This window comes from Myxocyprinus asiaticus, chromosome 28 (genome assembly GCF_019703515.2).
Source record: "Myxocyprinus asiaticus isolate MX2 ecotype Aquarium Trade chromosome 28, UBuf_Myxa_2, whole genome shotgun sequence".
NCBI lineage: Eukaryota > Metazoa > Chordata > Actinopteri > Cypriniformes > Catostomidae > Myxocyprinus > Myxocyprinus asiaticus.
In genome coordinates, this window is record NC_059371.1 from 31953611 (window position 1) to 31978812 (window position 25202).

Sequence of the window (25202 nt, forward strand, 5' to 3'; positions counted from 1 at the left end):
TTTTCTCACTCTTGTGCTTTCACTCTCTCTCTTTCCTCACAGAATCTGTTGGTGAATCATGGATAAAGATCTGTTCTGCTCTTCAGCAGGGCCGCCATCTTACCTGTCACTCTGGTTCATCTTGTGTGGTGGGTTTTACGGGCCACTGCATCTTCAGCCTTTCCATCCAATTACCATCTGATCCCGGGGCTCTGAGTCGCACTACATTATACTGAACAAGCTATATTGTACAGGCCGCTATTACTTTTTTCCATTATCTGTAATAGCACTGACAATGGGATCACATAAATGCAAGGCTTGATTTTTATATTACACTCAGGAAGTCCTGATGCTTTTAATTGTCAGGGTTTTATTTATGAATTGTATTTCATCAAAACCATATCTTCATAAACGGATAACTGGACAAAGTTGGTCATGCTTCTGTATTTTTTATTCCTTTTTAAATATGACTAATACTGAACTCAAGATCAGACATTCAAAGGGGTCGTTCACACTGTATGCGTTTTTGCATCTGTCTGCACTGTTTTTTTAATGGTTTATCTATGTAAACGTGCACTAGACAGACGTCTTTGACCGTTGCACCACTTATCTTTATTCTTTCAGCATCACGTGCAGGAGCGCCACATTTTAAGATGCAGTGTCAAGTTAAAAGAACTTTTAAAAATGTGTCTTGAGAGACACCTACATTTTATTTGATTTGTAGCCCTGCTTTTTTTTTTTTTAACACGAGAACCCATAAGAATGTCTGAAACTGAATCAGTCGGTTAGTCTTTTCATTTCTGCTTTTTTACACTTGAAAAAAGTCCTAATATCAACGGTTAAAGGAATAGATTACCCATAATGGTAAATTCTGTCAACGTTGCTTTTATCTGTTAAATTATGAAGAATCTTCACACAGCTCTTTTCCATACAATAACAGTTCATAATGACCATGTCTGTCAAGCTCTTAAAAAGCACAATAAAAGCAGTCCATATGACTTGGGTGCTATATTCCAAGTCTACTGAAGCTATAGGGTAGCTTTATGTGATGAACTGCCCTAGATTTTAGATATTCACTGTAAATCTTGCCCTCTGTTGTAGCTTTCGATCAGATATGGCACATTTTGTCAGGTTACAAATCAATGTCATCATCAGGCTACTCGTGTCAGGTTAGAAGTCAGTGTCATCATCAAATGTCATTGGTTATCATGCGTCTCGTGACCGTTATTTGAAGCTTGACAGATGTGACCACTGTGAATTATCATTGTACATTATGGAAAAGAGCTATGTAAAGATTCTTCAGAAATTCTCCTTTTATGTTTCATGAGGAATATAACTGCTAATGAGCTTTGAATGAAATTAGGATGAGTAAAAAATGACAATTTTCATTTTTGGATTATATGCCTTTAATCAAACTAATTTGACATGTCTGAACATTTAAAGAGTACAAAATGTTGTGTCTGATTGAATGTAACCTATTCTTATAAAGATGAAATATCATTTGTAGCGAGAAGACGGATGAAGACATGATTGATCTGCAAGTAGTGACACTGTTTCAGTGTCATACACACATGTACACACTACCTCAATTTGTTGCTTTTGACATGGTGGGGTCTCCCATGTGAGCTCGGGCAATTATGGTGAGATGGCATCACACACACACACAACCTTCAATTATCCACCTGACACACACTGCATCTCTACACTCAGTTCAGATGCACACACACACGCTTCATGTCAGCATACGCACACCCTTCTGTCAGGCCTAATAAGGTTCTCAATCCATTCTAGCAGGATTGACTTGGGAATTACCTTAAGGATACAGCAAGAGTCGAGGCAGGTTGCCTTTGCCAAATCTGTGTATGTGTGGGTGGTCTGTCATCATACAGTATGGAGGGCAGTGATTTTTTGTTGTGGGGCAACTGATTCTCTTCTATTAATACGTTTGAATCAGTGCAAATAGATTTAAAGACATTCACAACCCATTTTGCTTTTGCAATTTGTTGCATTTCTGAGTGAAACCGAATATTCATTGCGACAAAATGTAGGGAATTGATTGGATCGTAAAAACTGTCATTCAGCTTAACCTCTCCTTTTGAGTTCTATGGAAGAAAGAACATCACACATGTTGACAGAATTTAATTTTTTTTATTGAACTATCACTTTAAGTATGATATAATCAGCAGGTAATAAGACAAGTGTGTGCGTTGAGTTTGTGTGAACCCATGGGACACCTTTAGTACAGGCTCTTCAGACAGCGAACACACAGTCAGCAGAAGTGCCCTACGTGTTGTGGTGAGGACAAGATGGTAGGCGATAACAGGAGTGAGGAAGGAGGGCAAAGGTTACACAATAAGTGCTCCATCATACACCAATGAGGTCTGACAGCTCAGCCATACACAGTTCACATTAGAGAGAGAGAGAGCACAGCTGGGCTTCCTTTTGTACACCTGAAACACAGGCCTTTTAATTACTTATACTGTTAGATATGCACTGAACATCAGCAATTCAAGGTGCAAATGAAAGGGATAGTTCACCCTCAAATGAAAATTGTGTCTTTATCTATTCCCCCTCATGTCACTTAAAGTGTGGATTTTAATTTAGCAAGATGTCCAGAAGCTGATCTTTTCTAAACAATAAAAGTGTATGATTGTGGCTGTTAAGCTCCAAAAAAGACAATAAATAAATGGCTATGAAAGTAAAATAACTGTAGTCACACGGCTTGTTAAATATTTTTATTACACGGCTCTCTAGAAAACTCGATTCTGTTTAGTCAGTGGTGCCATCTATTTGTCTGATCAGCTCATCCAGGTATCTGGGCCATCTTTACTACTTTTCAGATCACTGCGCAATCTCTACAAGTAAGCTAATAAAATCAATTCAACTCGAGCATGTTTCATGTGCATTTATTTATACATTTATTACATTGATTACCATTAATTACCATTTTACCATAAAATAAACACCAGCAGAACTCCGATGCAAACCAGAGGTGGCTTTCAGGATTTCTTTCTTCTCACACAGTTACATAGTTTCAAGGCAAATCAATATTTTATGTCCTTGTATTTATCTGTTTGGTTATTAGCCGTGTAAAAAGCAGGATGATGTACAGTCATCCAGTTGTTAATTGCAAAATAAACCCCTTCAGGGTGATACAAGTCCCGTCTGCTTTGGTTTATTTTGCGAAAACAACTGGCTGAAATGTACATTATCCCTTACTTGGCATTCTGAAGGCACATGATTGCTTTGTACGAGGAACTTACCATAATTTAAAGGGGTCAAAAGTAGTTGTTGATATGTTTTGGAGGCAGTCAGATGCAAATGTCTACACAGTATGACAACACAATGAGGAAGAAATAGACAACGAGTCATTTTGGAAGCTTGGTTTCAATAAATGCTCTTTTTTGCAGTGAGGAAGAAGGTTTGAGTTCTAAGACTAACAGTATGTTTTTATAGTACAATTTTCTCTTACATGTCAAAAGATCAAGGAAAATGTCTGTGAACAAATTTGTTTGCTCGTTCCATATTTATTTATGCAATATAAATGATTGATTACCTGTAATACGCTTCCTTTTTTTTCTTCCATGGTGTGCAACAGTGATTTTCCTATTAAAATCGTGGTTTAGGTTTAAAGGTCACATTTACCTTTGCACAGTGAAATTTCACGGGCAAAATACAGTCATCCTAATGAGAGTCCAGGCGATCCAGTGAATTCCACGCTATGGCATTCGGTGGCGAGAGTTTTTCCTCACGAATTTCACTTGGAGTTTAAGCTAGGTGAACTTTGACAGGTGAATTCGCTGTGTCGACCAATAAGAAGTTGCTTATTTTAGCTGTTACCTCTGTGTGGGCAATGAGAACGATACAGTGCTGGTCGGACCAGTCAGACTCTATGCTACAAGACTGTTTTGATCACACGGACTGGGAGATGTTCCGGTCTGCCTCTGATGATGACATCGAGCTTTATGCTGATAGCGTAACGTGTTTCATCAGAAAGTGCATAGAGGACATCGTTTCGACCAGAACAATACGGATCTATCCGAACCAGAAACCTTGGATTAATAGCGATGTTCACGCGGCGCTTGATGCGTGGACCTCCGCTTTTAATTCCGGGAACACGGAGGAGCATAAACAAGCCAGTTATGCCCTCTGAAAAACTATCAGATCAGCAAAACGCCAGTACAGGAACAAGATTGAAGGACAGTTTAACACCACCAACTGTAGAAGAATGTGGCAGTGAATTAACATCATCACAGACTTTAAAGGGAATAAAAACTCTGCCGTGAACACTGCTGCCTCTCTCCCGGATGAGCTAAATACTTTTTATGCTCGTTTTGAGGGAAATAACACCGCCCTCGCGGCCGAAGCTACAGAGGTTAGTTCACTCTCTGTCTCTGTAGCGGATGTAACCCGATCCTTCCAACGGGTGAATATCCGCAAAGCCGCGGGTCCAGATGGCATTCCGGGCCACATCATCAGAGCGTGCGCAAACCAACTGGCTGGTGTTTTTACGGACATTTTCAACATTTCCCTCTCTTTGTCTGTAGTCCCCACATGCTTTAAAACATCCACCATTGTGCCTGTTCCAAAGCAATCAAAAATAACTTGCTTAAATGACTGCCATCCTGTTGCTCTGACCCCCATCATCAGCAAATGTTTGAGAGACTAATCAGAGATTACATCTGCTCTGTGCCGCCTCCATCACTGGACCCATTGCAGTTTGCTTACCGCAACAACCGCTCCACTGATGATGCCATTGCATCTACAATACACACTGCTCTCTCCCACCTGGAAAAAAGAACACTTATGTGAGAATGTTGTTTGTAGACTACAGCTCAGCATTCAACACCATAGTGCCCTCCAAGCTTGATGAGAAACTCTGGGCTCTGGGCTTAAACAGCTCACTGTGCAGCTGGAACCTGGACTTCCTGTCAAGCAGACGCCAGGTGGTTAGAATAGGCAGCAACATCTCCTCATCACTGACCCTCAACACTGGAGCCCTGCAGGGTTGTGTTCTCAGCCCACTCCTGTATTCCCTGTACACACATGACTGTGTGGCAACACACAGCTCCAATGCCATCATTAAGTTTGCTGATGATACGACGGTGGTAGGTCTGAACACTGACAATGATGAAACAGCCTACACACTGGTGTCAGGAGCACAACCTCTCCCTCAATGTCAGTAAGACAAAGGAGCTTGTGGTGGACTTCAGGAGAAGAGATAGAGAACACAGTCCCATCCCCATCAATGGAGCACCAGTGGAGAGAGTCAGCAGCTTCAAGTTCCTGGGTGTCCAAATCCCTGAGTAACTAACATGGTCCATCCACACTGAAGCCATTGTGAAGAAGGCTCATCAGCGCCTCTTCTTTCTGAGACGGCTGAGGAAGTTTGGAATGAACCGCCACATCCTCACACGGTTCTACACCTGCACTGTAGAGAGCATCCTGACTGGCTGCATCTCCGCCTGGTACGGCAATAGCACCGCCCACAACTGCAAAGCACTGCAAAGGGTGGTGCGAACTGCCAGACACATCATTGGAGGTGAGCTTCCCTCCCTCCAGAACATATATATACCAGGTGGTGTGTGAAAAAAGCTCGGAGGATCATCAGAGACGCCAGTCACCCGAGCCATGGGCTGTTCTCACTGCTACCATCCGGCAGGCGGTATCGCAGCATCAGGACCCGCACCAGCCGACTTCATGACAGCTTCTTCCCCCAAGCAATCAGACTTTTGAACTCTTGATCTCCCACGATCAAAATACATCAGCACTGCACTTTATTACTCTTACTCTTATATCTCACACCAGACTGTCATAAATTATATTATTATTATATTATATTCTCTCTTAACAACTTACTATCAACCGACAGCCTGAATGTCAATACAGTACAATACAACCTACTGTACATTCTATATATACTATATATACTTTTTTATTGTATAATGTGTATTCTATATTGTGTGTATTGTATACTGTACATTGTATGTTATTATTTGTATATTGTGTTGTGTGTAATTATGTGTATATTAGATTTTAAATTGTGTCGTAAATCTGATGTTTATTGTAAATTGGTGTATGTCTCATCACTGTCACAACTACTATGTTGCTAGGAACTGCACCCAAGAATTTCACACACTATTGCACTTGTGTATATGGTTGTGTGACAAAAGTGATTTGATTTTATTTGATTTGATTTGATTCGTAAACAGTTACACAGTATATTTACAATGGACAAGTATATCATTTTAGCAGCGAGTTTCTTTTTAACTTCATTCTCAGAGTATAAAATTGCAGCATTAGAAAGAGGTTGCTTGGCAGTTCGTTTGTTTTTTTTTTGCTGGTTTCACACACGCTCAACATCCGCACATGCCTTCTTCATTGGTGGAATTTTGCCGTGCAAAGGTAGTAAATGTGACCGAGCATTTAGGGTTTGGGTAAGGGGTTAGACATTTTTGTACGAGCCAAGTCGTATGATTTATTATGATTTTGCCATCTCGTACTTTTATTACGACTTGTTATGAGACCAGGTTGAATAATTGGCATAACATAGAAATGGAAATGGATGTAGAAGCCACTGGAGAAGCCACTGTTCACATAAAAATATTTGGATGGAAACCCAGCTAATGATGCCAGATGATGCGACAGAATATTCATTTTTGTCATTGTTCGCTAAAAATCTTGCTTTCCTAGGTTTTGAGTAGATGTTGACATAATTGTCATTTTGGGCTGAAATATCTCTTGAGAGTATGGCAAAACATGGTACTTCCCTTAAGTTTGATGGCTTCAGTTATAACAAATGAAATTTTACTATTTCTAACTACTGATCTCCGCCTCCACCTCCCCCCTCCACCTCACAGTCTCTGTTAGTCCACTCTCTCTCCCTGGCCTCACTTCCTGCCAGCTCAATCTCCATCCTTCCCAAGCATGTGCCCCTGACATTTGGATTGTGCTAACGGCCGGCCCCTTTGGGCAAACACAGTCTGGCTGAGTTTGTTGAGAGCGTTGTTATTATCATCATGTTGTGTGCACCATCACCATGCTGCTCTCCCGCCTCCAGGGCCCGACCTGCACAGGCGCACATGGGTTCCCTGCACTGGAGCAGCAGCACAACACTGATTTAGAGAAATATATAAACACCTACCTGACATTACATTACCATGGACAAGCAGCCAGTCTCTCACACTCACATACACACTTTCGCAGCTGACATTTATCTTCAAATACCATGACACTTTTCCACTTTTATTAGATCCCTTCGCTGTGCAAAGATGAGAGTAATTAGAGAGGAACAGCCCCCGCTCGCTTCCGTCCCTTTTTTTATTGCTTTTTACTCGTCTTCTTTCTGTGAAAGTGAGAGAACTAGTGGCATATGATGCCATAATATGCCCCCACAGGAGAGCAGCTGAGACTGTATGGTTTTAGAAGGGGGGATGCATCTCACACTGTGAATGCAGTAAGGTTGGCACTGTTGAGGATTACAATTGCCAGGTTTCTAGTTTCTTCAATCCAATTGTGATATGAATGGCAACTTCAGCCACAACTCCTAATCAATAGTAGATTTTTGGACAGTTGATGTTGGATTTCCTCATGTTACCAATTGGCAACTAAAGAAATAGTTCACAAAAAAAAAAAAGAAAGAAAGAAAGAAAGAAAATACTGCCACTCCAAACCCTGTATGACTTTTTTTTTTCTTCTGTAGGGATATTTTAATGTTTTTTTTTTTCTTCACAAGCTTTATTTCCCACATAATGAAAGTAAATAGTGACTCCGGTCTGTCAAGCTTGATAAAGGACAAAAAAAAAAAAAACACCATGAAAGCACAGTAAAAGCAAACGATGCAACTCATGCACAATATTCCAGGTCTTCTGAAGCCATTCAGAATGAACAGAGCAAAATTTAAGACATTATTTATTCTCATTTATAAAGAACTGAAATCAAATATATGGTGGCTTTGTCGATTTTATCAACCCTCATTGGTTTTTGTAACATAACGTTTGGTCAAGAGACACAATGAGAACCAATGTGATTTGATGTTACTTAAATTTACAATTTAACATTTCATTTTATTCAACACAATTTTATATATCGGCCATCAGCCACCATGATCTCATTGATATTGACAACGACCATTAAAAAACCTACAGTATATTGGTCAACCACTGATGTGCTGTATGAGTATTGGAGATAACAAGTAACAACTAATGCTTGTTACGGAATCGGATAACATTTTAAAAGTAACCAGTTACTGCATTACTTTCTGAATTTGCACCATAATCCCTGGAGTTACTTTTCAAATAAGTAAATAAGTTACTTTTCTTTTTATTCAGTGTATTTACTGGCAAATAAATTGGAAAACCATTCAAACACAGCCACGTAAGCTTATGCCACGTCATAATAGGCAAACATTTGCATTCAATCCAACTTTTGCAATGGTGGCTCTGTGCTGTCTACAAATTTTCTGTAAAGATACGAGGGGCCGTTTAGACTGAACGCATTTCTATGCTCTTATCGCAGTGCAAAAAATAAAACAGAACACAGGTGCACTAGTAGCAGAAAAGCATTACTGACAACTGCAGCCCTCTTTCCTAATGAACTCAGCATTTTAGATACTCATATGTTCTGATTCCATCTGTAAGAGCCTCATTTTAGTTCCCAACGCAATAAGTCACAGGTTGGTAGTTTCAATGCCTGCCTGTTCCAGTGATATCAGAGCAGTCCAGAGATGGGCCCGTTAAATGGGCATTGCTTCTAATGCCCCTCTTATTGCCTTCATCACCATGCTACAGTGCCTTTATTTGCTCTGCTAAACTTCCTCATGTTCTTTTAATGGCAGCAGAATTGATTATTAACTGCTGTGACTATTCAAGGCACATCAGAGCTCAGGTATGAAGGCTTTTCAGAACTTTACTGTAGATTCTTCTGCACGAGGTAAGAGCCAAAGTGTCAGTGTGCATACACTGTAATAACTCGTAATGAGTTTTGATAGTCTAGTGGTTAAATATCTGTACTGGAAACTGAAAGGTTGCAGGTTCAAATCCTGGAAGAGGCGACACATGAACTATCACCCATTGTGTCCATGATCAAGACATTTAAAGTCAACATGAAAGAGCATTAGTAGCACATTTTTATTTCTGTTATTGTGACATATTTCCAAGTTAAATAGAATATTCAATGAGAGAAAAAAAATGTAGGGTGGGACTTGATTTTATCAATCGGTAATTGACTGGATAGTAAAAAGTGGTTGCTCCATCACAGAATGGAGCCAGACCAGAATGTGAGTTTGCAGTCGATTGCAGAAGACAGCTCTCCTCTCGGTCCCGGAACACCATTGGCACCAACTATTGAGGAGGCTTTTTGACCAATATGTGGAGGCTGTAATGGAGGACACTGTAAAGGTTAAGTTCACCCTAGAGAGCATCTTGACAAAACCCAATGGTAATACTTCATTTTCTTATGCATCATTTTTGCTATTATTGCTGTTACCTTTACATACAGTACTTTCCCTATAAAGAAGTAAACTTTGCAACCTTAAGTCTGAACTTTATAAAAGCCATAAATTCAGTCCCACATTTACGTCCTATGGCACAAAATTTAATAGGATGTTTGACAGTCAGGTTTCAATTAGCGTGACTGCACGTCTTGTATCTTGTAATAGGAAATCTGAGGCTGCTGTGAGGAGAATAGCTCCAGTGCTCTCTGCTGCATCTTAATAAATATGTTATATATATATATATGTGTGTGTGTGTGTGTGTATATATATATATATATATATATATATATATATATATATATATATATATATATATATATATATATATATATATATATAAAGAAACCTGCCAGGAATGCAGGTTTCCACAGCAACTGAGTAACCGCGGAGACGAACTAGAAGGCTTCACGTTAGAAAATGACATCTTTGCATCCTGACTTGTCCGCATTGATCCCGTGTCATACCCAATTAGAGCGAGTGCTGTCATACAGGTGCGTGCTATTCAGCGCGAGAGTGCCTCTCAAACGACCGCGCGTATGAGGTGTGAATAGGCGTTAATGATTAACCCGCGCGTTTTCCCGCCTTTCCATATACTGTTCCTGTTTACCTCAGTGACAAAACCACCAGTCACTGCACTTGTGACTTGAATTCAGAATGGTTGTTTGGAGGTACTTTGACTGACAGCGTGTAACACTACAGAATCTTTCAGTACTAGTAAACAGAAATTTCCTGCTTCTCAATTTCGACAAAACAGAGGTACTAATTATTGGACCAAAAACCTCTAAAAATAAGCCGCTAAAATATAATTTGACTCTCGATGGATGTACTGTTACGTCATCTTCTACAGCGAAGAACTTGTGTGTTATATTTTATACCAATCTGTCCTTTGAAAATCAAATTACCAATGTTTGTAGAACTTCAGAAATTTTTTTTTTTTTTTTGTAGAACCCACTTCAGAAATATTGCAAAGTTACGACACATGCTCTCTGTTGCTGAATTCATGCGTTCATGACCTCAAGACTAGATTATTGTAATGCATTACTGGGAGGATGTCCAGCAAGTTCAATAAATAAACTTCAAAAAGCAGCAGTCAGAGTGCTGACTAGAACCAAGAAATATGATCATATTAGCCCCGTTTTCTTGTCGTTACATTGGCTGTTAAATTTCATATTAATTTTAAAATTCTGTTAACTACATACAAAGCTTTGAATGGTCTAGCTCCGCAGTACTTAAGTGACCTTCTGAAATGCTATATTCCATCACGTTCATTACGATCACAAAATTCTGGCCTGTTAATACTTCCAAGAATATCAAAATCCACAAAAGGAAGTAGATTCTTTTCATATTTGGCTCCTGAACTATGGAGTAGTCTCCCGAACACCATCTAGCGCTCTGCGGATGCACCATGCTCGACCTGCTCCGAGCGGGATTCGAACCATTGTCAGCCAGCATGGAGGCGGGTGCGCTAACGAGGAGGCTAAAGGCTACAGCCCCTAGCCTCAGTCGCTAGTGCGTGTCTTGAGGCCAGGGGAGTGAGGTTTGCACATACCGCACAGCTATCACGTACCAGCTGGCTCCCGTTACACTCAGAAGTGTAATCAAGCTTGAAATCGTGATCATGCCCAGGGTAATTGCAAAATGTACAGTGAAAAAGCAGTTATATTTTGGTCTGTTCTCACCCAATACCAATTAGATTGCTTCAGAAGAATTAAACCACTGGAGTCATATGGATTACTTTTATTCAGCCTTTATGTGCTTTTTGGATCTTGAAAATTTGGTCACCATTCATTTGCATTGCATGAACAAACAGTAAATGAGTAAAAAGGGAGTAAATGTTGAGAGAATTACCATTTTTGTGTGAACTATTCCTTTTTGTGACAACAAACCCTGCTAAATTTAAACAGTAAAACTATTATGAAGCACAAAACAATTCATGGAACAGCAATATTGTATTAGGTAACACAAAAATATCAAACCATTATTTTGGCTGACAGATATTGTAATTTACAAACTCAATAAAATTACAACATTTAAAGAGTTACTAAGATATTACTCTTGTGTGACATCTAGCCCCGGTCTCCCCAACATCATATTTGTCTTTCATTGTGACATGAAAATAATCAATACTCCCTCAGATCTTATCCTTAATCCCAGTTCAAAACTTTGAGGGTTATTTTTCATGTTGCATGCCTGATTCGGTAGATTTATAATCATTTGTTTGAGAGGAATCAATATTTTCTTCTTAGAGAAAAAAGACACAAATATACATCAGGACTTCCCCTGAGGTTTTAGCACAATCTCTCATTCTTATGTTGACTGTCTTTTCCCATTGTATGCACTTGCTTCTAGGAGCAGCCAACACTGAAGTGCTCTACACACAACATCTTTGATGTACTCACCTTTTACTCAGGGTGCATGATAAACCTTTATACGCCACAGACGATTCAGCCTGACGGAAACAACCCATGAAATCTCAGGTAGGTGCTTAATTTAGCCTGAAAGTGTACTTACCCCATACACATCGTCAAGATCTGTTTGAGCAGCACACAGTCAGCTCCTCTTACTCAGTCTCTTTCAACTGCCTGAACCCATTTTCTGCTTGTTTCGTTCTCAAGTCTCCTCACCGGGGGAACATGGTCGACAATAGGTCTTAATTAAAGCATGCTGAGGGCTGATAGAGCCCATTCTTCTCCACTGTGTCCCGTTTAAAACTGGGCCTCCCTTCTTGTGCAATCCACACCCACCTCATCTCGGCTAATTTCGAGTGGAACCGGCAAGACTTAATGGAAGACCTTGGATGACAGTAAGCAAACGTGACCTGCTGGGCCTCTCTGATAGTTTCTTTTATGCTTTCTTGCACAGTGTAACAGCATTACAGTTTTGTGTGCTGTGTTGGCTCCTATCTATTTTACTTTAAATGTTCGAACCAGTTTTGTGATTTGGAGTACATGTGTCACCATACCTCTGTTATCTTTTTGTGTTTGCGTAGAGAGTCAAGTGCTGCAATGTTATCCTGAACGACTGGGAAAATAGATAAAATATCACACAGAGTCTAGTCTAGATATTTTTTTCTTAGTGTATTTCATGGGAAAAAACAAGCAAATGAATTTGGAAATTCTAAAAATTTATAGAATCATTGTTCCCCTCCTCAAGGCCTGTAATCCATTTTAAACATAGCAGATTCATTTTCATTTTCTTTTGACATCCTCTGGTAACTATATGTTTTTTGTTGTATTGACAAGAGCAGCATGGACATTTTTTTTTTTTCATTTTCTCCCCAATTTGGAATGCCCAATTCCCAATGCGCTCTAAATCCTCGTGGTGGCGTAGTGGCTTGCCTCAATCCGGGTGGCGGAGGACGAATCTCAGTTGCCTCCGTGTCTGAGACCGTCAATCCACGCATCTTATCACGTGGCTTGTTGAGCATGTTACCATGGAGACGTAGCGCGTGGAGGCTTCACGCTATTCTCCGCGGCATCCACACACAACTCACCACGTGCCCCACCGAGAGCGAGAGCCACACATTATAGCGATCACGAGGAGGTTAACCCAACGTGACTCTACTCACCCTAGCAACCGGGCCAACTGGTTACTTAGGAAGCCTGACTAGAGTCACTCAGCATGCCCTATATTCGAACTTGCGACTCCAGGTGTGGAAGTCAGCGTCTTTACTTGCTGAGCTACCCAGGCCCCCCAGAATTGACATTCTTAAAAAAATGTCCATTTGTCTTCCATGGAAGAAAGACATACGAGTTTATAACAAATTGAGGGTGAGTAAATAAATATAATTTTCTTTTTCAACTTTTCCTTTTAAACAAAGTCTAATAAATAATAACTGATTGCACAATTTAAAAAAAATAAATAAAAAGAGAGAGAGAGAGAAAAAAAGGAGTGACTATTTGCTGTAGGTGTAAATAGCACTTGCCACACAGCACGGCTGTTTGCACTCCAAAAGTCTGGTGGAAACACACAAATTGAAGGCAAACTGCACCTCTAGTGTCGCTGCAGTGGCGCGATGCTTAACGTTGCTGTGTATGTTCTTTTTCATGCATTCGACCTGGGTTTGATTCGACCTTTTGTCCCACTTTTTCCCATTCTAGTTCCTGACTCCACACTTAATATTTCCTTTAATTCTACTTTTGCTAATAAATAAAAAAATGAATATAAAGGTTGATTTCCTCGCAGTGTTTTGGTCACTGTGAAGGTCGGGAAGTTGAGAAAAAGGTTTGATCCGGGTAAAATTAACCTTGGTTTTACTATAGTAATATTGTAGTAACCATGTTTTATGGCAGAAGCCATAGTTTTAATGCAGTTAACCATGGTGTTGCTACAGTAAAATGGTGTTAATATAGTAACCATGTTAAATTTTGTGGTTACTATGATTTTACTTCTAGGGGTGTAAATCAGCAGTTTCATCACGATTTGATCAATTCTCTTAGCCAGCAATCCGATGTTTGCCGATACTCCAAAGTCTGCCACGATACGATTACGATAATAATTGACAATAAACATTCTTCAGTGATGCCCCTATACTGTATGTTAATATTTTTAATTTGGGGTGCAAATAGTGTCTGCCACTATTTTTCACCGGTGTGCTTATTGCATCTAACACTATTTGCACGTAGTGCAAAAAGATACTTTTTGTTGCTCTTTACACTTAGTGCAAATAGCCTCTGCCAAGAAAAAAAGTTTACAAGTTACTGTACAATAAGTACAGTAATATGGTTAGAGGTTACTTGAATTGTTTACCAACTAGTTCAGTAACCAATTAGAAATGTAGGAACATTGCTTTTAGGGTTTTTTTTTTTTTATATTTCACTGACTAAATTGTTACTGCATGTTGTAAAAACAATAAAAAGAACAGTAAATAAATTATAAATGCAGATCAGCTTTTCACACCTAGCACAGAAGGTCTGTTTTAACACAATGGACCAATCAGATGTGTGTGATGGTGGAATAAGCATATCTTAAATATATTATATATATTAGCAGAATTTTTTTTTTCTTTGTCTTATTTTAAAGAAATCTTTTCTTGAGAAGCAAAATGATTAAGTCTTGTTTTCAGATAAATCTTACAAAATTTAGTGAGGTTTATGCATAAAACAGGAAAAACAGTTTGCCAATGTGGTAGAAAAAAAAAAAACTTATTTGTAATATAAAACAAGTTTATATTTCTTACCCACTTTGCAAAATTTTGTTAGAATTCTCTGAAAACAAGACTTAATCATTGTGCTTCTCAAATAAATATATTTTGTTTCAAGGATGTTCAGATATTTTTACTGGAAAACAAGACAAAAAATACTGATTAAGAAACTGATTCTTTTGCAGTGAGTTCATTTCCGTTATACTCCGTTTAGCTGTTTTTAATGCAAGAGCAGGTCCTGTGTGGCTGTCCCCTTAGGTGTGAGGATGTTTGCTTTGACCTCAGAGCAGAGAAACTAGAAATCCAGTGGTCCCTTACACTGGCATTATAACAGCTTAAGGCTGTGTATCCATGCACTGGTAAAGCTCATTTCAAACACTCAGAGTGGCAGCTTTGGCTGGAAAATGACCCAGCAACTCTCCACATGATCGAAAACATCTGTCAGAGCCTTGCTGTGCGGAGACAGAAAATCGCCCGAAGGGTTTCTCTCCAGGCCTTGAGGCTAGATATCCAGACAGCCAGCATCAACGTGCTATTCCACAGATACAGCCCACTCTGAAGGCCTTCAAAAGATTGCTTATGTAATGAATGCACATAAATGTTGAACCTGAGGCAGCCCTCGTTTGATATCTTTGAAGACTTATTTCACTAAAAATCTTTTCTTAGGTACACTTTACACTCAGAGCTTTTGGAAGATACTCATTAGCTCTGTTTCAAAAACTTGTGAGCTACCTACGTACTGCAGATAGCATTTTAAGGCATCATTGGAGCGCACCTGACACGAAGGCTATTCCAAAAGGTTTAGGCAGCTAATGTATTTTGCATTAGAGACTTTGTTTTGGCAAAATTCTAAGACATCATTGTATGTATCCTTAACAGAGAAGACAATCCATGATGGCAGATGGAATCGAAGGAAATGTCGACTGTAACTATATTTACTGAAACTAATGTAATAGCTACTGAAACATATTGATTAACATAGTTGTATCAAATTAAACTGAACTATTTTACAATTAGGCAGTCCACTACGTTTTGGAACAGAGCTATTGTTTTTTATTGTCCACTTTTAGAGCACTTACCTGGCCTCATGGAAACACCTAACTGAACCTACATTTTTGCAAAGTGATTTTTTTTTTAACTAGATTCACAACAACAAAAATAACTTTTATTACCATGCAAATCAGGAGTAAAAGGGCGGATTATCATTTCAAAAACATTTTTTTTTTGCCCTGTTTCTCACACAATGCTATCTTACGACATCAAAACACTTACTGTAGCGCATGACTATATTTTAATGTTTGCTTTACATAACCAACCAATTTACAAGCTTGTTCAAATGTGATCAAATTGTGCAGTAGCTCAACTTTGCACTTGCGATGTTAAGAACTGGGGTACGAATCCTAAAGAGCATGTGCGTCAACACGTGAGGAGAAAGTGTCATAGAAGCACCACAAAATGACGTGGTAGCTTCAGCAATTGTTTTCATGTCTCATTTGCTTTTTATGACACCATCGGTTAGGTTTAAGTTTAAGGTTTAGGGTAAAGCGGTAGGTCAAGGTCAATTTATTTACAGAGCACATTTAAAAACAACAAGTGTATACCAAAGTGTTGTTCATGGGCAAATAAAACAATGAATTAAGGGGAAATAAAAACAAGATTGACATTAAAACAATAAACAATACAATATACATTCATACAAAGGCAAAAGGCCAAAGAATATAGATACGTCTTCAGACGTGATTTAAAAATGTGAAGCGTAGGAGTGGATCTAATGTCCAGAGGTATGTTATTCCATAGCCTAGGGCCAACTACACTGATGCTGTGGCAGTGGTGGCTCAGCAGTTAAGGCTCTGGTTACTGACCAGAAGGTTGGGGGTTCAAGCCTCAGCACTGCCAAGATGCCACTGTTGGGCCCTTGAGCAGTGCCCTTGACCCTGTCAGATCCTATCATGGCTGACCCTGCACTCTGACCCCAGCTTAGCTGGGATATGTGAAAAATAGAATTTCAGTGTGTATATATGCAAATGTATAATGGGTGACAGAATGAAGGCTTCTTATTATAGAAGGCATGATCCCCTTTAAACTTCAAGCGTGAGCGTGGTGTATGCAGAAGTTTATCAGAGGATCTGAGAGTCCCGGAGGATTGTTGATGACTAAGGAGTTCTGAGAGATAAGATGGGGCTAAACCATTAACAGCTTTAAAAACAAATAACAACATCTTAAAATGAATCCTGTATTGGACTGGTAACCATTGAAGAGATGCTAGAACAGGTGAAATACTTTCCCTCTTCCTTGTTCCAGTCAGTAACCTAGCAGCTGCAAGGTAGATTTTGTTGATTTAAAACTCCATTGAGCATTTACTTTTAAAACGTCATCTGTTTGGCCGAAAATGTTACTTGCTTTTAGCACCACTCAGTGGATATTTCACCCCAGCGAGAGGACATGCGGGACAGAGAGGGAACAGGTTCTAGATATGTTGCAAGCCAGATTCGAATACACAACACCCACACGAGCAACTAGCCACTAGGTCACAGCTCCAGCCTCACTGACTTATGTTTTGCATTTGCATTGGACTAAATGCTGCTATTCCATCCGAGACTGAAACCCTTTTCTTATTGCAAAATGAGACCTATTGGCCCATGTACAGCTCAGTGATTTCATTTCCCTTACATTCCTTAATGACATCATGTCCACAATCAGAGGACTGTGGACTGTTAGTTGAGGGCAGAATATTCTGGTTAAATGGAGCAGAATGATTAGCAATGCTTGACAGGTCGGCCACTGCTGTGAGGAAACGTGTTAGGGTTAACCACATCTTATAAATCACGAAAGTGATTTCTGGACACACATATGTAGGCCTACATATTTTTCTCATTGAATATTCCGTTTCACTCCCATATACAGTATGTCACATTACATAAGTAAAATGGATTGCGAATGCCATTTCATGTTGACTTTAATCTTGTGTGCTTTGCACATATGCACACACAGCATGTAATGACACTGTACAGATTAGATGTGTACAACATACTGTGACATTTAAAGAAACACACCCACAAACATATTATGTGTTGGAACTAAGTACACACTCAATAACATCTTGCCCAGCTGCGTTCCCCTCCATCCCTGACATTCCCTAGACTTCAGCAGACACAATACTGAAGAAAAACTGCCTCAGGACTGTATTTAGACCTAAAGAGTTGCTGCTCTGTGCACATTTATACAAGCTGTCTAAATTTCACAACTGCAAAAGAATGCAGTTTTTTGAAAATAGGACCCTTTTGCCTTGTTCACACTGCACACAAATCCAATTAGTTTTTCAGATCTGATCTTTAGGACTGACTGTCTGCACTGTTGTTTTGCAAGTGATGAAGTCAGATCTGTTTGTTCATTGCAGTCAATATCCAGGGTATCTACATCAGTTGCTATATTAATGACTTAAGTGTCGGCAGGATGCCAATAGACTTTAGAAGTAGTAGTCATTGTGGAAAAAGAAGACAGAAAACTGTGAATTTTGCCTGAAATAATGTATTTTATTGTATTTTACATATATCATGCATATGCTGTGTCTATGTCTAAAGGCCCCTTCACGCTGAATGTGGCGCGAAAAAGCGAGACGAATTGCCAAAAATAGCCCCTTCACACTAAAAGCGACGGAAATACTCACTGTTGCACAAAAATACTTGTCATTAGCATAAAAAAAAAATCCTCACTTTGTCGGCACGCAAATGCTCACTTACGATGTGAAAGTCTCCATTTCCATAGGAATCCATTGTTTCTATTAAAAATCCCCATTGCAAAGTAAATTTTTGTTTTGGTTTAAAAAGGCCTGTTGCATCCCACACGAGCAGTGCTTGAAGTGGAAGATAAAAAGTGCAGGTATTCCCCTTGTTGGTGTTAGACTTGATTTTTTGGGGAAATAAAATATACTCTGAGACTGTTTTTGTTCGCAACATATGTTTGTTTAAAAATAAATAAGCACAGCTTTTCAATTGTTCAGATGAAAACTGAACTGAAGCCAAACTTTCCCCCCCCATATTTATCTTACCTAACATTTTTTTTTTAACTAACATCTTAACATGAAAAACAAAACTGTTAATAATATGCATTTATTTACATTAAAATAGTATTTAATTACATTAAAAGAGGTATTTAATTAACATTTTTAAGGTCTGGCTGTAAATTCCTTCTTAAGATCTGGATGAAGAACAAATATGACCTCACACCCTCAACTAACAAATAGGTTTTGGTCAACTTTACTTTGAAAGTTACAAAAACAAAATACAATGTAGGGTTGTTGTTTATGAAAACTGAGGAAGAATATTTAGATTTGCTAAAGTCAGTATCAACCCACATAAGAGAACAGTGGCAATCTAATGCAGAACTGTCTTTTTACACAAATGTAAAACTGAAAAAAGAGCATTATGTCTGTTTTTTCTCCCCAATTTGGAATGCCCAATTCCCAATGCACTCAAAGTCCTTGTGGTGGTGTAGTGACTTGCCTCAATCTGGATGGCGGAGGACGAATCTCAGCTGCCTCCGTATCTGAGACCGTCAATCCGCGCATCTTATCACGTGGCTTGTTGCGCGTTATCACAGAGACATAGTGCGTGCGGAGGCTTCACACTATTCTCCGCGGCATCCACGCACAACTCACCACGCGCCCCACCGAGAGCGAACCACATTATAGCGACCACGAGGAGGTTACCCCATGTGACTCTACCCTCCCTAGCAACCGGGCCAATTTGGTTGCTTAGGAGACCTGACTGGAGTCACTCAGCCTGCCCTATGATTCGAACTCGTGAACTCCAGGGGTGGTAGTCAGAGTCTTTACTCACTGAGCTACCCAGACTTCCTGTTTTTCCTGTTTTCCCTTTTTTTTATTATATATTATAATCCTCCCATTCAACGAGGGCAAAATTAGCCTTTCCTTGTCCTGCACACATTAATTTGCACAGAGAAGCCAGACATTTGTGCATATAATATTCATTAGAAATGGTGAACAAACTGATTTGATGATGTTCAGGATTGTGAACGCTAACACACATCTGTATTTAGAACCAAACACAATCAGGATATATGCATGTATGCCGGTTCAGCATCACATAATCTTTTTACGAGCACTGCAGAAAAGAATGGAAAATAAAAAGCACATTTTCAGTGTATTTTCTTTGAAGGTTTGGTATTCATAATCGATTTACCTTTTGTGAAAAATGTTGTGCATATGAGCTGACATCACTTCTTAAAGACTTAAAGTCTGTAGTTTTGACTGCGCACTGCAGCTAAGCAATTTGCACAAACACATTTGAGTGAATAAGACACGATAAAATGTGCTCACCCAAAAATTGCTGGTTCATGTTTTGGAGAAAAGTGAAACTGAACTGTGCCCAGACAAGCTTAAACATGCACGCTCCAGTCCGGAACTGGACCACGAATCACTTGATTACCACTGATGCTGTTGCACGTGTCGAGTGTTGTTAAACTCACCGGAACGTTTTGCACAGAGAACGCTCGGATGTTTACAGCGATTTTATCAAAATCATTTGGAATGTCAGATAAAAGTGATTGGCTGGCCTCATCGAATCACTGACTTACATTAAATAAAGACAATATATTGTACCGGGAGACTCTGAGAAGTGATGGTATGCAAGAAAAACTGCCGGTACTCTGCAGACTAAATTAGAGATGTGCAGGTACTGTGTACCGGTGAGTACCCGCCCACTTCAAGCACTGCACACGAGGAAAAAAACTACAGACAAACCTATTTTCCTATTTCATGTTTTTTGCTGTTTATACTACAAACAACTAAATGGATTTGAGTTGGATATGCGAAAAAAGCCTTCTTCGAAGACTTCAATGTTTTGCCATGGTGGTTTAATCAGATTCTTATCAGTTGAATCTTGTTTATTCTGTAATTTTTCTCATTTTATTTTTCTGTCTGTATTTCTGGGCTTCCATACAGCTCAGTTACACATGCTTCACCTGTTACTTCAACAGCAATAGGCTCTCATGTGAAGTGCCTTTTTCATTTATGTGTGTGTGTGTACTGCATGTGTGTTAGGCCCACTGCCTGAATTCTGGCTACACATACAGTATGCCCAGTCACACCTACTCTCAGTGGACAGAAAACCCCATCAAATTCTGTCTTTCTCATCTCATCTATTCATCATGCTCTCATCTCCTCTGAGCCTGTATTCACTGTTGAGCAGTAGTAAAGGAAAGCAGCAGAGAGTGAATGAATCACATTATCTATCAAGGCCATCGTGTAGGTCATTACTTTATGATAAACTCAAGCCAGTTATGATTACAGGCAGTGCAAATTAAAAGCCTGTCATCCAAATTCATGAAGTCACCCCCATGATAAAGCACCTCAATCTCACACAGAGCCCTTAAAGGGATAGTTCACCCTAAAATAAAAATTATGGCATGAATTACTCACCTTCATATAGTTTCAAACCCTTATGACTTTCCTGCATGGAAAACAAAAATGAGAAGTTCAGCAGAATATCTGCTCCCAAAAGAATAAAAATGTTAAATAAAAGTGCCATTAATGTAGTCCATGTGACTTGTGCGCTATTTTCCAAATGTTCTGAAGCCATGTGATTGCTATGTGTGAGCAGTGTTGTGTGTAATTTAATTAGAAATAATTAATTATACTGTAATCTAATTACTTTTTTAGTACAAGTTGTGAGTACATTACATTTCCCTACATGTAATCAGATTACAGTTTTACTTTACATGGGTTACACATATTCCTAAAACAATATTATATACTTTATGTAGAATACATTTAAACATGAATTATGTAAATATGTACATCTGTTTGTGTTTTATGACAGCTGAAGTGTGTGCGCCAGAGTGTTTTAGAAAGTAACTTAAAACTAATTAGTAATGTGATTACATTTCTGATAAAGTAATTAGTAAAATCAGTAATCTGATTAAAATATTAGTGTAATAATTAGTCATTTGTAATGAATTAATGACTTTTTTGAGTTACTTAACCAAGCTGTGAGTAATAGACATACAGTAAATTAACAAACTATTTAGAAAAACAAACCCATTGCGCCAGGTTTGGCATAAGTGATTTCACATTGCATTGGTTCTTGTAAATCACATGACCATTCGTGGTGTCCCAAGATTAAATATGCAGAAGTATGAATGAGACTTGGCAGCTACTGCAATGGAAGATTTTCAGCGATTAATGCTTATATTCTGGTCTGTTCATCACACTACTTTGATGGCACTTTTAAAGTGCTTTTTTTCTGTTTTGGAACTTAGCAGTACAAATCACCATCCACTTCATTGGAAAACAGCATCTTAGACAATGTCTGCATAGAAGAAAGAAATTCATACAGATTTGAATTAACTCAGGTTTAATTTATTTTCAGAAATCCATGTTTTTTAAACTGAAACAGAAACATTAACAGGGTCGAAAGTGATTAATGAATGCTTTTTTTTTTCTAAAAGAAAAAATGTCACTGTAGCAGCACCAGCCAGGCCATGCAGTGCTCTGTTGAAGGCACTCTAAAGAGACTTTATTAAATAATATTGTTTAGTATAATTTATTACTAAATTAGCTAATGGATAATATTGCATTGAGGATTTCATATAAAGGGTTATTTCCCCCATGGGGAGGACAAGGGATTGTGTCCATGTATGATAGATTTCAGTGCTGAATGCACTCTATTTCAAGTTCCAATCATTGAAACAAGATGTGCTCAAAAATGATTTCAGAAGTGGTCTGAAAAAAGAAAAAGAAAAAAAAAAAAAAAAAGAAGATTTTAGATAACATAAACATTATATCATATTTGGCCATAAACTTTACAAGTTCCCATGCTGGCCCCTTTAGAACTGTGATACAGTGGCCCCAAAAAGGTTTGGACACTTAAACCACACTTAAAAATGTATGAATGTCATTGAATTAAAATATTAGATATCAAACCATAAGTTTATTTAAAATAAATATAGCAAAAGCACATAGCAAAACTAAAAAAGAAAAAGAAGAAAAAAAAGAAAACTTTTAGGTTTTAAACAATAAAACACATACTGTATATTGTTCAAAATGAAGTCATTGTAAATTTCTGGTTGTCAAAGTTTTTTTTTCTGAGAAAACCTCTAGTATTGTGAAAATGGCAGGTGGTTTTATATTTTGTTATGTAATGCATTTAAATTCATGCATTTTTAAGTGTGGCTTAATTGTCCAAATACTTTTTGGGGCCACTATATTTGAAAGGCAAATATCTAATAGCATCTTTCTCTTTGACATCTATGTTTGTCTTCTTGAATATCTAATTAAAATGTTCCCATGGACAGCTACTGTTGACATGCCTCAGTGGACTGGGGAAAATCAATCAGCCATCCAAATGTCTTTTATCACCACCTTTATCCGATTACTCAGCGAAACTGATGTCCGTGGATACCTCACCGAGGCTCTTCAGCAGCCAAACAGCATTCCCCTTCTCCATTGCTCCCTGGATAAAGAGATTGCCCTCCCTCTAATGGAATTACAGAGCTGGAGAGCATTGAGAAGAGAAGAGAGAAGACTGTGGAAAGAACAGGCCGGTTAACCTTCTCATCTCGAGACCAGACGAGGAGCTCACAACCTTAATCCCTCCATAGTCCTCTGGATTAGACCATCCTCTTATCGCGGCTTTAATACGTCGAGCTGCATTGTCATCTCCCTTTCTTTGCTGTGTAATTATCCCTGCTAGCAGCTTCCAGACTCATTATTTTTAACATATTACTTCCTGTAGGACCAGTGTGTGTGGGGGGGGAGGAGGAGCGGGGGGGCTATCAAAGAACATCTTGGATCTGTTCCTCACAATGAGCTACCTTGCACACAACACGCTGCTGGCTTCCCTCTCTTCGTTCTGTTGCTGCTCCTTGCTATTATTCCACATTCATTTTCTTAAAAGGATAATTCACCATAAAATGAAAATTCTGTCATCATTTATTCACCCTTCATGTTGCTCCAAACCTGTGTGGTTTTCTTTTGTCTGTGGAATACAAAAGGAGAAATACGGAAGAATATACTGGCCATGTTCATCCACTATATTCCAAGGATTCGATTCAATAACTTGTAATAACATGCAATAACAGTATTTGGTTTCTCACATACTTAAGTTGTAATACATTGATCAACATTTCTCCTTTTGTGTTCCAAAGAAGAAAGAAAGTCATTCAGGTTTGGAACAACATGAGAGTAAGTAAGTGATGAAAGAATGTTCATTTTTGTATGAACTATCCCTATTATATGTAATCTAGCTTTCCAGATCCTTCCTAATGGCCCTTATATACGTATACACACTTGTTTGTGTCGCTCTGTTTACTTGTTTAGCACAACTGAGCTGAAGGAAGCTCGAACTCTGATGCCATCATGGATGAAAGCCACCGTTTGGGGAACGCTGTCATTGAGGTGAATGACAGATTCACTCCTCCATACTGTCACAGCTGACAGGAATTCATCCCTCTCAAAAAAAGCTTTCAGAAGCGGCATTGTTTGTTACATCATTTCTTCTTTTTGCCCATACAGGCGTGGAGTCACAAATAATTCATGGTTTGTTTTGTTTTATTATGTCATGCTCCAAACAACTTGAATTAGAGCTCTCTTACAAATGGTAAATATTTACATAAAACAATAATCTTTGTTCAACTTGCCAGAGTCGCCTAATCTTTGAATAAATTTGTAACAGATTTGAGCAACCATGTATCTTACTCTATTTTTCATTTTTCTTTCTCACTCTAGCTTTCCTCCTCTATTTCATGAGAAACTGATGCATCATAAAGAACAATGTATTTGTGATGTGAACAAACCTGTCAAAACCATGCCCAGTCCACATATCAACCCAAAATGAAAAGAACAAATATGCACTTATTTCCACAAAATTCATACTACTATAAAGCAAAATACTTCAAAGACAATATCCTGAAATATATTTTAAATATCTTAAATAAATTGTGAAGAATTTACACATCATGGTTGTTGTACTGCCTTTAATTAATGCTTATTTAATTAAAAATATCTCAAACATAATTATTGTATTACAGTAATGAGAATCTAATGAGAATCATCAGTGAGAATAATTGGAATTAAAAAAACAAAAAACTCAGAAGTAAAATGAATACACTTGTAACGGTAATTAGAATTTTGAGGGAATATTTACTTAAAGGAATAGTTCACCCAAAAATGAAAATTCGCTCATCATTTCTCCACCCTCATGCCATTCCAGATGTGTATGACTTTCTTTCTTGTGCAGATCACAAAGATTTTAGAAGAATATTTCAGCTCTGTAGGTCCATACAGTGCAGATGATCCAGAACTCCGTAGCTCCAATAAGCACATAAAGGCAGTATAAAAGTAATCCATATGAGTCCATTGTTTAAATCTATATCTTCAGAAGTGATATGATAGGTATGGGTGAGAAACAGATCAATATTTAAGACCATTTTACTATAAATCTCCACTTCCACTTTCACATTCTTCATGTTTTGTTTTTGGCGACTCACATTCTTTGTGCATATCGCCACCTAATGGGCAGGGAGGGGAATTTATATTAAAAAAGGAGTTAAATATTGATCTGTTTCTCA

The 25202-nt window shown here is 38.5% G+C and overlaps 1 protein-coding gene across 2 annotated transcripts in view; it reads left to right on the forward strand.

The window, feature by feature from the left end:
- The window catches only part of LOC127419310 (MICOS complex subunit mic25a-like), an 89059-nt gene extending 86191 nt beyond the window's left edge, over positions 1-2868 (forward strand). For both annotated transcript variants that reach the window (XM_051660628.1, XM_051660630.1), the window contains one exon: positions 43-2868. In XM_051660628.1, coding sequence (XP_051516588.1) covers positions 43-66 — 24 coding nt within the window. In that variant the 3' untranslated portion in view covers positions 67-2868. The remainder of the gene's footprint in view (positions 1-42) is intronic.
- The last annotated feature ends 22334 nt before the right edge of the window (positions 2869-25202 follow it).